The 15,503-nt window shown below is 35.6% G+C and overlaps 1 protein-coding gene across 2 annotated transcripts in view; it reads right to left on the bottom strand.

Moving 5' to 3' along the window:
- The window catches only part of LOC110448376 (neuron navigator 3-like), a 479,162-nt gene that overhangs the window by 155,050 nt on the left and 308,609 nt on the right, over window positions 1–15,503 (bottom strand). For both annotated transcript variants that reach the window (XM_021494571.1, XM_021494572.1), the window contains exons 4-5: window positions 6,803–6,875; window positions 4,677–4,878 (exon numbers count right to left, since the gene is read on the bottom strand). In XM_021494571.1, coding sequence (XP_021350246.1) covers window positions 4,677–4,878; window positions 6,803–6,875 — 275 coding nt within the window. The remainder of the gene's footprint in view (window positions 1–4,676; window positions 4,879–6,802; window positions 6,876–15,503) is intronic.

Here is a 15,503-nt window from a genome sequence, read left to right as displayed (position 1 = left end):
CCAAGTTTGGTTGTTCTAGCATTTATACTTTTTCAGAAACAGCCTAAATATGTAAGAGCTAAACGCAAAACCTTAACGTTGAGGTTTTTTCTAAGTCCAGAAATTTGAGGTTTTTACCAAAAAAATGCAGAAATCAATGAAATGCTTTTAGTGCAGTAGGCTCCACTACCCATGCTTCATCTATGATCGAGGTTTTGTTGGTGCAGCTTTGTCAGAAACAGAGCTAAACGCAAATCCTTAACATTGTTGACGCCGTCGCCGTCGGAAAAGCAACGCCTATGTGTCTTTCCGACATCCGTCGTAGGCGACACAAAAACAGAAAAAGATCAGTCAAGTTTAAAGATCCCTGTCCCACTGTACGGTGTTTTTTTCGTATATACGGTAACCTCCCCTTTATTTCATTTTGGATACCACTGTAGCTCAGATGAGTCAGAACGTTTCTGTTTACTGGGTAGCTGAGTCGGTTAGAAGGATTGTGAAACAACCTGAAATTCAGGGTTCGAATCCTGCTTAACTTTTTACATCCAGAACCTTGTTGTTGACTATATTTGTTTATATCATCTGCATTGTTGTTTCATTAAAATCCTGCAAAGTATGTTTTTCTTTTCAGAAATTATTTATCAATTAAGGTACAGTTATGCCAGAAATAACAGTTTCCTATGCAGGTTATGGCTGTGGTATGGGGATCCTTAAAAATTTCTGTAATAATTTAAGAACTGAATGCACGTCCTGAGGCCACTTTGTCTGGAGCCATTCCGAGAATACTTTTTCCCATGTTTATAAGAGTACATGACATGACAAAGGCTAATTGCTGTATCGGAAATGGACAGAACAAATTCAAAGACACGTTGCTCTGAATTTTACAATGATTACGTTAGGAGATTGACACCGTTTCTGCTCAGAGGAAGTCGGGGATATATCTAGGTCGTGATCATCTGTCATCTAGAAGGATAAATTGGTCATGGCACAATGGGGAGGGAGGGAGGTGGGGAGCGGGGACCAAGGTGACAGGAGAGAGGGGAGGGGGAAAGGGGACATGGGGATGACATCTAGACAGATAGTCTTCACTGTACTCCAAATATAGAATTTCTTAGTCTGTTCAAATTGAGTGGAATGTCTTCAGACTTGAATATGTGGTTCGTTGGCACAGTGGATAGAGCACTTGCCTTTCACCAAGGCGACCAGGGTTTGATTCCCCGATCGGAGGTTAAAAGGTTTGGGGTCACCTGCCCGACCAAGTGGGTTTTTCTCTGGGTAATCCGGTTTCCTCCTACACTAAGACCCCCGCCTGCTAACATCTTGGCCAACAAGAGTGATTTATATAAGTTGACATAACTTATTTCATAATTGTTGTAAAATAAATAAGTTTTTTTTTTAACTTGAATATGTAGATTCTTCACAAATAACACTAAAACTAGGATCCCTCTCCCTGCCACCACAACTCCTTCGGACTAAGCTTTGATCACACATCCTCAGGACTAAATTAGGAGAAGTATTCTCCACAAATATATGTCTTTATCAATATTTTAGATGAAATAGCTAACCTTATGTTTTGCTGCCATCAGAAGGGACTGAATCATTTTGTCAGTTATGACAGGGTGTCGTTAAAGCAAGGGTTAGATATGTCGGTGAAGTCTGGTAACAGGGATAGTAAGCTTGATCATGGATGATGGATCCTTCAAGCTTTGCAAGAATGAAGTTAAATGAGAAATCTAAATATATGTGTAGACTTTGTTTTTGTAAATTTATTAGCCAAAGCATTTTGTCATGTTTATCAAAGGTCTGATCACTAGAACGACTCGTGGAGAGTAAACGGCTAGGGTTACTCACACAAATGAAAATTGATGTGATTTTAAACAGAATTCCCTGGCTTTCATTACACGTCAAATATGTAGGAAACCGACCTAAAAATTCCACAGAGAAATTGTACCATTATCTGGTTTAAACTGTAAATCTATGTCAGACAATTAAATTCTATGTGGATGCCACCATGAACATTGGTTTCAAATATTTCTATATAACTTAGTATGAATATTACATATCATTAAGCCAGGAATTTGATATCTTTAGAAATCTACAACATTCTATCAGCAGATTTCTACGCCTGGGACCAATTATACTGCTGAAGATCGTAAATTTGTCTTATTATGACAAAAATAGCAAGGATTTTAGGAGAATGCAGAAAACTCGGAATTATATTTCAAGGTCGCAGCCAATTGCACTTAACTGATGCTGTAATTTTTGAAACTGTATTTTCCAATTTAGTGAAAGCTTGTAGCTAATTACCAAAAAACATTCTTCCATTTTCTTTATGAAACCTTAAATGATGACACAGTTTTATGACCAAATTAGAGGAATTTAGATCTGGCACTGTTTGCATATGAAAGTTGTTACCAGCAAAAACATTTCAATGAAAAAAATTCTTAAATAGTTGACGAAACATTGTGGATGGGAAAAACCAGCACAAAATGGCACAATGCCAAATATAATTAATGACATTTGCAAGGAATGTGTTTCAGAACTGGACATGAAAGTTATTGGAAAACCTCTATCACTTAAAAAAAACAAATGTTTAAGGGTCATATAACTCACCCAATTTAGCCTTTGCTATTGAAAAATAAAAAAAAATCTTAAAAATTTGATTTCTTGTTACCTTATGTAAATTAAATTAAAATAATGCCGTTTTAAGTTTTTATTTTTGTACATCTTTGTTCCAGATGAAATATTACTTATTTAAAATACCTAATGAATACCCACGCTTGTCTTTACACCAGGCTGTCTCTTGTTGAGCAAATAGGACAAATTTGATATTCTTCACGAAGCTTATGTTAAAATTAGATGTATGTATTAGGGAACTGTGAAGGATGTGGTCAGGCCGATTAAGACTGCTGGTCAGACTTCTCTTTAACAATTCAATGTTTGAATCTAATCAATAGTGAGGTCCTATCATGACTATTGTAATCCATACTTCTAAGGCAATTACAAATGGTCATTTGGTCAAATCAATCACTGACAGATGATTCATGTCCGAGTTCAGGCCGCGTTCTTCCCCTCCGAACAATGAATCGGGGGCCTTCCAGGATTGTAACATTTACAACATTACATTTATAATTCAATATCCCAGAGATTTGACTATAAATCCAGTTGCTGTGGTAACTGTCATAATTATGCATGTGTCCACATGTCCAGAAAATGACCGTCCCTGTGTTGTCACCATGAACAGCCATATAATTAGGTTACTGGACGTTATAAAAACGCCCCCGAGATACAAAAATCTGTCAAATTCTTTTGTGGACAGGAGGTTTGGAGAATTATGGATTTTTTATTAGTATAAATGGTCAGAAGAGATAAGGGTCAGTTGAGGGAAGGAGTTGGAAGTTAGGAGAGAAAGAGGAGGGGGAGGGGGAGGGGGAGTAGGAAGGCAAAGGAAGAAGAGTGCAGAAAAAAAGGAATCATGAAAGGAAGGAGGAAAGAATTTTAGATAAAAGGAGAAAGAAAGAAGACGGATTGGAGTGATAAAAGAAGGAGGGAAAAAGAAATTGAGGAAGGTAAAATTGGGAAAGGTAGAGAGGTAATGAGAATGAAATTAGAAGGAAAAGAAGTAATCACAAAAGTGAAGAAGGGAAAAAAGAATTGATAAAGGGAAATAAGTAGGACAAAAAAAAGACTGGTAAAGGGAAAGAAAGAATGGGCAAAAGAAGGAAGGAAAGAAGTATTTGGAGAAAGGGAAGGGGAGAAAGGTGGGGAAAGAGAAGGAGGGGTGGGATGGAAGAAAGCAAAAGAGGAAGAAAGGATGGAAAAAGAGGTCAGGAAGAGATAGGAAAAGGGAAAGAAAGAAAGAGAGATGGGAGAAAGAGAAAGATGGATGTCAGAAAGAGAAAGAAGAAGGGTATAATAAGAAGGAGGGAAGGGACAGAGATTAAAGGAGGGGGAGAGGGATTTTATTGGTCAGATGACGAGTTACACACCCAGTCAGCTTTGTATGATTAACTACCATGATTCACTCTTTGTTTGTGACAAACTTGCACCGAACCGGGGCCATTATACTTAATAAACTTAATTTCAGGCAAATAAACCCCCCAGTATAGCTTTCACAGTATCACCACACAGAAGTTAGGCCAAATTGAGATCTGAGGGCTTGTGTCTAACACACACACAGACAATGTAATAGATGACACACGTCGATCGCAGTCCGATAATGTCAATTCAGTTACATGATGCTGGTTTCTGTTCTATTTCTAACATATATTCCAACAAATAGCAACATTCCCATTCTCAGATATACATGATGTGGAATCTATTGCATGGAGCACAGTAGATGTTTTCAAGATCATTCAAAATTAGTAGTTTTGATTTGGCATATTAAACATTACCAAAACCAATATGTACACCAGAATTTAAAAACTTATATTAATAAACTTTGAATAGTACAATTATTTTTCAAAAACTGGTGTATTTTTGCATGGGTCTAATGTATGCATTTCAAAATAATTAATATTGTGCAAAGCAAAAACCTATTATGAGGTTTTTTGTTTTGTTTTTTCGTCCAAGTAGTGTTTGATTTAAAAGTTTTACTGGAATTGTAAATTGACTGGAACATTAGGCAAAATCGCCCCCGATCAATTGGCCAAAATCTCGTTCAGACTCGTACCAATTTCCTTAATCTATATACCAACCTAGATAGCATTTCACCTCCATTGAGCTGAGGGGTGTTTCTGCCGATGCTTGAATGTTGGTTATCGAGAGTGACCTCCCCTGCTTGGACCTTGGGTTGTGCGTGCTCCTTGTTGTGCTGGTGTAAGGACTTCTGCTGTTGTTTAAATCGGGATAAGCTAAAGAATAATCCTAGTATCGATTTCAAGTTCCCTTCTTTAATATCTGAAACGAGACAAAATGAAAATCGTGCATCGATGAGCAAACATAATGTAACAGATTAGCACCGATCATGCAGCCAGAATCAAGGTAAAATTTCATCTAAATAAAAGCTACAGGGCCCTAATCAATATAATCAAACTCCCCAACTCCCTACGCAATATCACAAGTGCAATGTGCTAAAAAATTCCCCTTTCCTCATTCTGTTCCAACTACCTGTTTCAAGATTCTACAATTGTTTTCTTCTTCTAATTTTGTGAAGCAAAAGTGCCTTTTAAAACATCACCAGGACCGAACGATAATGATTAGCTAAGCAGTAAATTCTTGTTTAAGTGTTTGGGGTGACAAGTTACATTCGACGTGACTCAGACAAACCTATCCATCGAGATATCTTTGGAGCTGTTGACACCGTATTTTACACGTTCTTAAAAAAAATATCCATGGAGGTAGTCACCGACAATTTATTTCACAACTAGGCAGTAAATTATCTAAAATTAATTACCGAAAGATATTTTCTGTAATCATTAGCTCACTGATCATACATGTTACATAATTATCTCGTCATATTTGAAATGATTATAGCAAGTTATTTTGAAATATATTTATTGATATTATACCGCACTAACTAACTACAGAAGGATCAATGTATTTTTTTATACATCGGTACACAAGCCAGACATTTGAGGTCTAAGAGAAGCCTCCTCCAGGTCCTTTAGATCTAAATTCTTAGATTGCCGGAGTCAACAAAAAAAACCATTGACTTCAATTTTTTAACCAAGTGCAGAATCTTCAGAGCAAATGGGAATTACAATGGATTTTATTGCAAATTGAATCAAACTCGGGAATAACATTGAGCCATAATCAATTGTATTTGATATTTGTAAAAAAAATGGTTACAATTTTTTTCGGATTAACGTTGAATTGTTTATTCAGTTTGACAAAATCGTGAGAAACTCAAGAGGCAAAGCTGGCCTGTCATGTTCAGTGGTCATCAAATGGTGTTGGCAAATATTTGACCTCTCTGACCTTAAAAGTCAGTCAAGGTAAAATTTATTTAAATTAACTTGATAGCAAGTAAAGTTTACACTACAGGTCAAAAATCGTTACTATTATTGATTTTTTTTAAACTGATTTATTTTACCCAAATGACCCTCAAAGTAAATGGGTGAAGGTCATTTCTTTGAACAAACTTGATAGCCAGTCGTCCCAGCATATTACAGGTGAAACTTCTGTATTGTATAGGCAGTATGGACCTTAAGGAGATTATATTGGAAGATTTTAAAAGATTTGACCCATGTTTCCTTTAAAGTGGGTCAAGGTCATTTATTTGTATCAAATTGATAGCACTTCAACAAAGGAAATTATAAAAGAAATATCATGAATCTAAGCTGAATTTGATCTAAAGGAGAAGTCGTTTAAGCTTTTAAACACGTTTGACCTGTGTGGCTAAGAAAGTATATTGAGGTCATTTATTTGGATGCATATACGCTCATCAACACTTCAAGTCAGGTGAGCTAAAAATGAAAAACAGCCAATCGGAGGAATCATGATATTTTTCAAAGAAACGTAGTTCTTGGAGATGTTGGGGAGCGTAGAGTTTGACCTTGCCATATCTGTGATTCATGACCTTGACAATGCAGTTGAACCTTTTTATACTGCATCCATTTGTCTAGCACACTTTTGGCATTGTAAACAGGTTTGGTGATTCAAGGAGGGAAACATAAATGGAATATCAAAGATTTATGAAAGCCGAAAAAGTTGCAGTTTCTGGCAGAGGTATGGGGATCCCTAAGGGACCACAATTCAGGATTCCCTTTGGTGGTCTCTTCATACAAATTTGACTGTACTATTATTTAACATCTGCTAACCATCAATACTGTCTGATCAGTAATCCTAGTCCCCACCCCGAGAGGTGTGCTAAATGACCTACCTTTAGCACTAAGTCCTTCAACGTTGACCCCCAAAGTCGCCAGGAATGTTAGGCACGTGTTGATGTTTTCAACCTGAAAAATACAAAAAATAAACATTTCATTAAGAAATATGTCACAAAATAGTACAGTTTTCAGCTGAAAACCAACTGTTTAAGGCTAACATAAATATACTCCTTCCGACCCTCGCCACCCCCAATCAGGATATCAAAAGAGTTCGAGTGTGACCTCTGACCCTTTAACCTTGATCTATGACAACCAAAATTTTATCAGATGTGGAACTCATTGTTACCATACCTTGGTGCAAATATAGACAGGATTTGTTATGGGGTTATGATAATTTAACCTTTGACCCTTTAACCTTGACCAATGACCACAATTTTTTGTAACGGATGAAGAACTCAATCTGTTGTGGGTTCATGAAATATCTTGTACACAGTTTTACTTCAAATGTGGTCAAGTTTAACCTTTGACCCTTTAACCTTGACTGATGACAACCAAAACTTAATCAGATGTAGAAGGCAATTAGAATGCTGTGTGTCGAAAAGTGAAAGCTCAATGAAACTCAAGGGGTTGAGAAAGTAAATCTTTCTTCCAAACTGAAGAGGATTTTATTATTTTGTAAATATTCTACAAATATTTTATGACCTGAATAACTGCAAAATAGTTGCTGTTATGGTGACTGAGTTTTTGTGAACAGTTCACATTCTTATCAATTTGTTCCCGGTAAATTATGCAGATATTACACCAACACATATAACATTCATTACAATGGCTAGGAAAAGACTCAACTTCAGATAAAATAAAACTCTTTCTCTCTCACACACCATATTTTCTGTATGAATTTGTGAATGTGCATCACCAATGAAGAGCCGTTTAACAGGCGATATGTCACATTCACACTTCTGCTGATGTCTAATAAATAATTCATATCACCTATCATATTTATACATTTGATATTGTTATGAAAATGGATGAAAGCTGCTCTATGAAATCTCAGTCAGACAGCTACCAGCTGTCTCGTTCATTTCAGCGGAAACAGATTAACACATAAATATATATACACAGTCTAACATGCAAGATTTAGAAATTGATATTTCAAATTGTGAAGACTGGTGCAAAATTGATCTGCAACATATTTTCTATTCATTGGGTTTGCCAGGGAAGTTACCTATGTGGCCGAGTATGGTTTCTGATTTATACCATTTTGTTGAATTAAAAAAACGAAATTATTGCTTTTTGTGTTTTCACCCCAAAAAGACCAAAATCACCAAAATCAACAAAAATTGATTCTCAATGTTTCGACTTCCCTCCCGCAGAGACACTAATCAATTAACACTAACTCTGACTGTACTGTCCTTTTGCCCCGTAAAGGCAAAAATTAACAAACCTTAATTCTCGTTCTTACATCTTATTGCAACAAATAGGCAAAACAACGAGAATTTGAAAATACTAAATCTCCTGTTATGGGGGCAAAAGGACGAAACAACGAAATTGCACAAAATCACCCACTGTAGCTGTGTTTTGAATTTAAATATATACATTGAAACTCTGATTGGAAAATTAAACGATACTAAAGATTAAATTGTATAGCACATTACATATTATATAAATATAATAAAAAAGTTGGTATATTTAAAAACATGGTCAAAATAAATCTTCAACATTACTCAATTCAGAAATATTTCTTCCTTGCAGCTGTTAAAAAAATCCTTTTCCTCATTTAAAAACAGTTTCAAATGATCATTACACACAAAAATCACACGCCTGGGAAAATCTAATGAGACCCAAACCTTATCGTTTTCAGATTCTGGTAATTAATGTGAAAATCTTGCATTCATTAAATTATAAATACTGAAAGCTGTACATTTTTAAAATCATTTTGAAGGGTGTTGTATTTATCAATTAGGAAAAAGTACATAGGAATTGTCATGTTGTTTCAGTTAACGGGCGGAGCTCTATTTCATACTGTATAATTAAAATAATACAAACTGGATACGGATAAATCTGTACATTCCGAGCTGGGGATTTTTTTTAGAGAAAATATGTCAGTTATTGTGGATTAAATGAGCTCATTTCCTCGTCAAGCAGCCAGCTGTTAGTATTAATCTACTACAACAAATGACACCAAAGCAAGTCTGGATTTCAGAGGATTGTTTTGTGTTACATTTTCTGTCCCATTTTGCTTGCAGCTAGTTCATATGGAGTTAAGAAACGTTTTATAACATGGTTTCATTGAAACCAAGAAAGTGCAAAACGGTAATGGTTTTTTTCATTATAACGATCATTAGTCACAAAAGTTGACATGAGCCAGGAAAAAACTGGTTTTGAACACCCATTCTCAAAGGTTTTAAGGCGTCTTCGAGAATGTCATAATCATTTATATAACACTTAAAACATTCATTTAAATACATGAACAACGAGAAATCAATAGCATTCTGGAGTGTTCTACAAATTACTTTACAAAGTTTTGGTTTTATTAAATTGCCAAACAAGTTTCCACCTTAAGTTTTCTCCATTTCAAAGATATTAATTAACAATGAAGAAAAAAGAATTTAATTTCGGGCCTGAAACACACATTACCATTTTAGTGGATGTCCTATTTTACCTTCATAAGATTTGTCACAGATGAGCAGTCTAAAAACTATGAGTGTGCTAAAGTGTGTAGTCCTTCATATCTTTTTTCACCCATTTCGTGGTGCAAGAAAGCACTACATGGTATAGTTTTTCTATCAAAGCTATAGTCATGTCGGTAAAACAAGCTGTTGATGGACAGTTACAACCGTAGTCCTTGGTACAGGGAACCTTAACGTGTTTTTTGTTCTACACTGTAACCTGTACACAAAGAACTGTCTACAATCTGGAAACCTTCATAAATCAGACATGATTTCAACTGAATCCCTATGTATACTTTTACAGGGAAATTGAACCTGCACCTCTACAACTATTCCAGGTAGATATATAATGGTCTGGGCTTGTTTTAAATTTAGACAGTTTTCACAACCTACATGTCATTAACCTGCCTGAGAGACCACCTCTATGAAGAGGCCACCTATGTTAGGAGAACACTTTGATAACTCCCCATCATACTCATTTTCATTATTGACGAAACCTTCATGAAAAGGCCACCTGTGTTATTAGACCACTTTTAAATTCCCCATCATACTTATTTTCATTTCTAACCGAACCTTCATTAAAAGGCCACCTGTGTTAAGAGACCACTTTTTGAACTTCCAAACACAGTTTTCATCTAACTCAACCTGTTTTACAAGACCACTTGCAAAAGAAACCATTTCATGACTTTCCGAAGGTGGTTTCTGAATACAGGTGTGACTGCATATTATTCTGCGAAGATGAAGGTATCTCTTGCTGTTTGAAAGTGACCAGATAATTTTAATTACAAAACCATCATTAACCCTTTCACCACTATAGACCATAATGGACTCATCCCAATTAATGCATGAAAGAGTTTACTAAAGTTACATAGGGGTGAAAGGGTTAAAATATGTTTCAATGCATTAAAAAAGATAATTTGTTGACAATCACTGACTTCATACATACATACATACATACATACATGTCATCAATGTAAGACCAATACAAGCTTTCGTTGTTGGACCGACAACCATGATCATCTCGTCAAAAAACCAACAACATTTGACCAAGATTGACTTAGCGCTACGAAAGAAGTGCAAAACTAGTCTGCTGTGGTCTCGTTAAAACGACTTCCTTACATTATTGATGATGATGCTCTACCTCTGATAAACTGCGATGAAATAGACGAAGGACGAGGGTGTGACTCATCACTCTCACTATGATGTCGGCTGTTAATCACAAATAACGGGTTTTACTGCGAAAAATCAATATTGATACCTTGATCCCATTTGTTTATATTTAACTAGTTGAATAAACTCGTTGACGGATTTGTATTTTCATCAATTCAAATATCATTTTCTGGTTTTTCTTCATCATAACATAATTTTTTTCCCCGTTTGGCACAGATTTTCTGAACTGTACCAGATAATTCAGACACAAGTAAAGCACATGCCGTATTTTATTAATTCTGTTATTGAAATGTTTAGCCCAAAGCAGTTGCCATTATGTCCGTTGTTTTTTGTGTGTAAATTTCACTTCATTACATTAAAGAGAAGGTGACAAACAGTTAGTGACCCGGAGCAAAATTTTACGATGGACCAGATTTTTTTAATGGCCTTCACTTTGTGTTTACCAATTACTTGCGAAATATCAATGGACGAGGTTTTGATTAAAATCGATACATGGTCGTTTGTTATCACATTCTATTCAGAATTAAAGATCATTCCAGCGTCCATGCTGTCGTGAGATGTGAGCAGACGACAGTTGCTTCTCGAGCAGACGACAGTTTTTTATCAGAACCCCCTACAGAGTAAAGGTGATTAGAACTGTAGGCCCTCAATTCAAAAACTGTTGTGAGAGGCATGTGACACGCAAAAACAGCACATGTGGGGAGGAGGCTTAATCATTGCTTGTTTCCTCCTTTACGACCACATAGGGCATCATAACGAATGATCTTGAAACTCTTCAATAATGAACTGCACACAATGTCTGTGATATATATACAAAATTTGCATACCAGCTTCAAAATAACTTCTTCTTTTTAAAAAAAATAAAAGTACAAGAAACCTGACACGAAACATTCTTGGCCTTAGAAACAAATTCCTCGGTCTCTGTTAATAACAACCATTAGACACACAATACTATACATGTGAAAGTCATATAGATCTGACAATCAAAACATATATATTGTTTTCTGCATTAAAAGAAGGATTAAGAAGTTAAGCAGATCAATATAACATAAAAGCATTAATTCCACGGTCAATATATCCTTTGGGAGGTTTCCGTCACCTTTTGTGCGGATTCTGACCCCATTTACGGAGATTTTAACCCTTTTTGTAACAGTCTTCCACTGCCTAACCCTTATCCCTAAATCTGTGTTTGGGAGAAAATCATCAGATAAATGCATTTAAACCTCATTTATAAAGAATGTAACTCCTTTTCCAAAAGATTTACACCTCTTAACACAACTTCACTAAATCAATAAAAAAAATGCATCAAATTTCACCCAGAATTTATCAAGATTTTTAGCTTTTATCACTTTTTTTTAAGTTTCTTGATATCAAAAAGCGGTCAATACGATAAATAACAACATCATCTCCTAAATCCCCTTAGAGTATCCATAGCAACGGAGAATTAAAATGGCGCTAACTGACCAGCTTACATAGTAAAGAAGGTCATTTCCTTGATTGCTTCTAGGACCATACAAAATTTATCAATCTGACCACCAAAGGTGTCCGAAATCAATATTTCTCAGATCAGCTTTCGGATGATATTGAAAATCGCATGGCATGACTACGTCATTGACCTCCCCTGTTTAGTGAAGTCACACAGAGTCAAAGACAGACTTTGTTTGACGGAGAGTAGAGGAAGAATCAAGACTAACTTTTATAAGATCAACCTACTGTAATCATCAAACTGATGAGATTCGGTCAGTATTTTTAAAGATTGATCCAACGAGACTTGGGCCATCTTTGGCCAGACATAAATCTGATGAGAATATATCAACATTTGTGAGATTAAGCCGATGAGATTTGGCTATTGGAAGAATTATCCAATGAGACTAGGCTAGTATTTTTTTAGACTGCTCTGATGAAACTCGGCCATCATTTTCAAGTCAGTCTGGGAAATATTTGACTAGCATTATGAGACGTGATCTTTTGAGACCAGGCCAGATTAATGACAGATCAATTTGATGAGAAACCAGACTTTCTTTGATGGACTACACACTTTTAACGGTAAGTAATAAGAGTAAAACTCCACAAAAGACAATAATCTATAGAGAACACATGAACTTTAAGACAGCCTGGAGAAATAACGTGATTTGTACGTAGCAATTAGATCAGTTATCGGAGGACAGGAAGAGTTACCTTCACTAATAGCATTTCAGGTCTAGTCGTAATCGTAACATAATATTAACGTAATTGACAGCTTTTAAGTTCATACAGGGAAAATCAATTTCACCGGAAGTACAGATTCGCCAATAATGCTTTCTAGTTCAATCAAATCATCTATTTATGGTGTACTAAACATTAATTACGTACATTTTCATCCATTTTTGTGTGACATTTTTATTAACAGTTACTTAAAATGAACTAATTTAAGATTATACCACAAACTTATTTTCAATTTCCGTTTTTATTCAGAGGAAGCTATTGAAATGCCTACAACCTGGCGTTTGAAACTATAATTTTTGCACCAGTTCGGCTGACGGCAGCATTTTGAGTTCTCAGCAAGCCATTTTACTCTCATACAAGCAGACGCCATTTTTTCCCCAGGGTCATTACAAAACTGTAGCCACACCATTGTTGATTGCGACACTGGCGTTGTCTCCGTTTAACAAGTATGGCGAGTGTCATAATTCCACTTTCAGTGACAATATGACAGTCGTCCGTGCTCACCATTTGCTGGCTTCATTTGCATAATTGAACACATCACTTACTTGCAGCACCAGCGCTGACGTAATGCATGCTCACAATGCATCACAAATGAGCGATCAGGGTTTTTTTATTCAGTCTTACAGGTATTAAAATGTATTGACACTTCAGAGATACTTAATAAAACTTGTGTATTCATTTCTGAATTTGCGCTTTTTAATAGCATAGTGGTATAAGTCAATGTTCATGCCTCCCTTTCAGGACATATCTTTCGGTTATCCACTGTTTCTGCCCTTTTCCGCAATTTCCCCCTTTTGGCTTATGAACTTTCTGCCAAGCACATTTGGTTTGCAGATGCTGAATAAAAAAAGTGAACGTTTGAATTTTGAAGAAATCAAAATACTTTCAAGTGGGATCGATATTGTAAGCATTACAAGATTGTAAAGACAGAATAAGGCTCTGATGTAATTAACATATCTATTGTCTTTTGACTGTATGGCATTCTCACTATAGACACTGACGTCACTATATGTCTATTTTTATCACCAGCAGACCCAAAATACATTGCCATGGCAACGCCACCCTTGACACCACTAACCTCCAGACTAGGGCTAATTGCACGGCAATCTTTTCCTCAAAAATGTCAGTTTGTTTAATAAAATGTATCCATATGTTAAATTTCAGTAAGAACTTAAATCTCTTGGAGATTCAGTAAAACCTGTCTTAATGAACACTTGTCTTTAGTGACCTTATATAGAACAAAATTTTTTGGTCGCTTTGCAGTGGTTTCATTCAATATTGTTTCATGTAAATTGCAATCACATTTATAAACTAAACGTCTAACATTGAACAGTAAATAAGTTAATCATTATGCATAAAAATTTTCCTGAGAAACAATTTTTATTTTTCACTTCACGCCCCAACGTCCATCCTACCAAAAAGTCACTGAAATTTAGAGTAACTATGAAATGGCATTCTAACTCTGCAGTAAAAGATAATCTATTTTTAGATTATGCAATCAACGTTTGTTTCATGTAACCAATAAGATTCCCTTTACATGTCACATGACACCAGTCAGAAGAAGTGCTAATTTGATCGAGGAGTAAGATTATGGCAAAGACCGGTTAATCACGTTACCGTCTTAATTTGTGAGCATGCCCAGTGATCAGTGGTGTTGATGTAATTGACTTTTGTAAGGCGTAATGTAACGAACGTTGCCAAGGTATTCTGAAAGTTCTCCTTGCGAGCATCCATCTTGCAGACAGCTCGATATATTGAGAAATTACCCAGAAGCATTTGCTACATGTAACACAGTGGAGAAAGTTTCGGGAAAAGTGTGGACATCTGAAGACAGTGGATGACTTTTGTCAACATTGATTCTGCGTAGAGTGATGAGCGACACTTCACCACAGAAATCAAGTAGATTTTACGCCGAGTAATCTCCTGAAATGCATTTTTGTTTTTGTGGCATTTTACGAAAAGCCATTTTATGTAGCTCTGAGGATTCTAAAAAGCATACATTGACCTTTTCTTTTCAAGCACTGTTAACTTGGATTAATTGTGTTTGTGGTTCTACGAAAATGTCATACAAAGTCCACATGGTTTTCCCCGAATCAGCAGTTTCTACTATCTTGCAAGATCACTGCTCTAGGCATGCCCAGATCAGGGTCTTCCCAACCCTTTTTTTAACTCATCATTAAATATGCAGATACACCAATAGATTCAGGCAACATGTGAATACACAAATTTCACATAAAAAAACATTATATATCACAAATTTTACTATATATATTTTATTCTTATGGACAATACGACGTTTTCACTTGCTTATGTTATTTTTATAGCTCATAAATTTCGAATCTTTAAGATTAAAATAGGAAATGAATGAAAACTTCCAATATGTCATCAATCTTGACAACTATTCACAATTAGATAAGGTTGTAACTTTATCAAGTATTCACAGATTAATTTGAAACTTTTATTCAAAATCTGTTCATAGTGAACAAAGGTAGTTAAAATCAATATTTACAAATATCATTTCAATTTTCCTACTTGACAGGGATGCAAAAATATTGTACGAAATAATCTTTTCTATATTTCTACAGAAGGAAGGATAAGACGAGGATTCCTACTAAAACAACACAACTTTGCATCTTTGGCATAAAACCTACATATTTTTCTGCTGATGTGATTGCAAGATGTTGTCTGCATGAAAACCCTACTGTACATGATA

The sequence above is a fragment of the Mizuhopecten yessoensis genome, unplaced genomic scaffold (assembly GCF_002113885.1).
Source record: "Mizuhopecten yessoensis strain PY_sf001 unplaced genomic scaffold, ASM211388v2 scaffold4025, whole genome shotgun sequence".
Classification (NCBI taxonomy): domain Eukaryota; kingdom Metazoa; phylum Mollusca; class Bivalvia; order Pectinida; family Pectinidae; genus Mizuhopecten; species Mizuhopecten yessoensis.
This window is presented reverse-complemented; position numbering and strand designations above follow the sequence as displayed.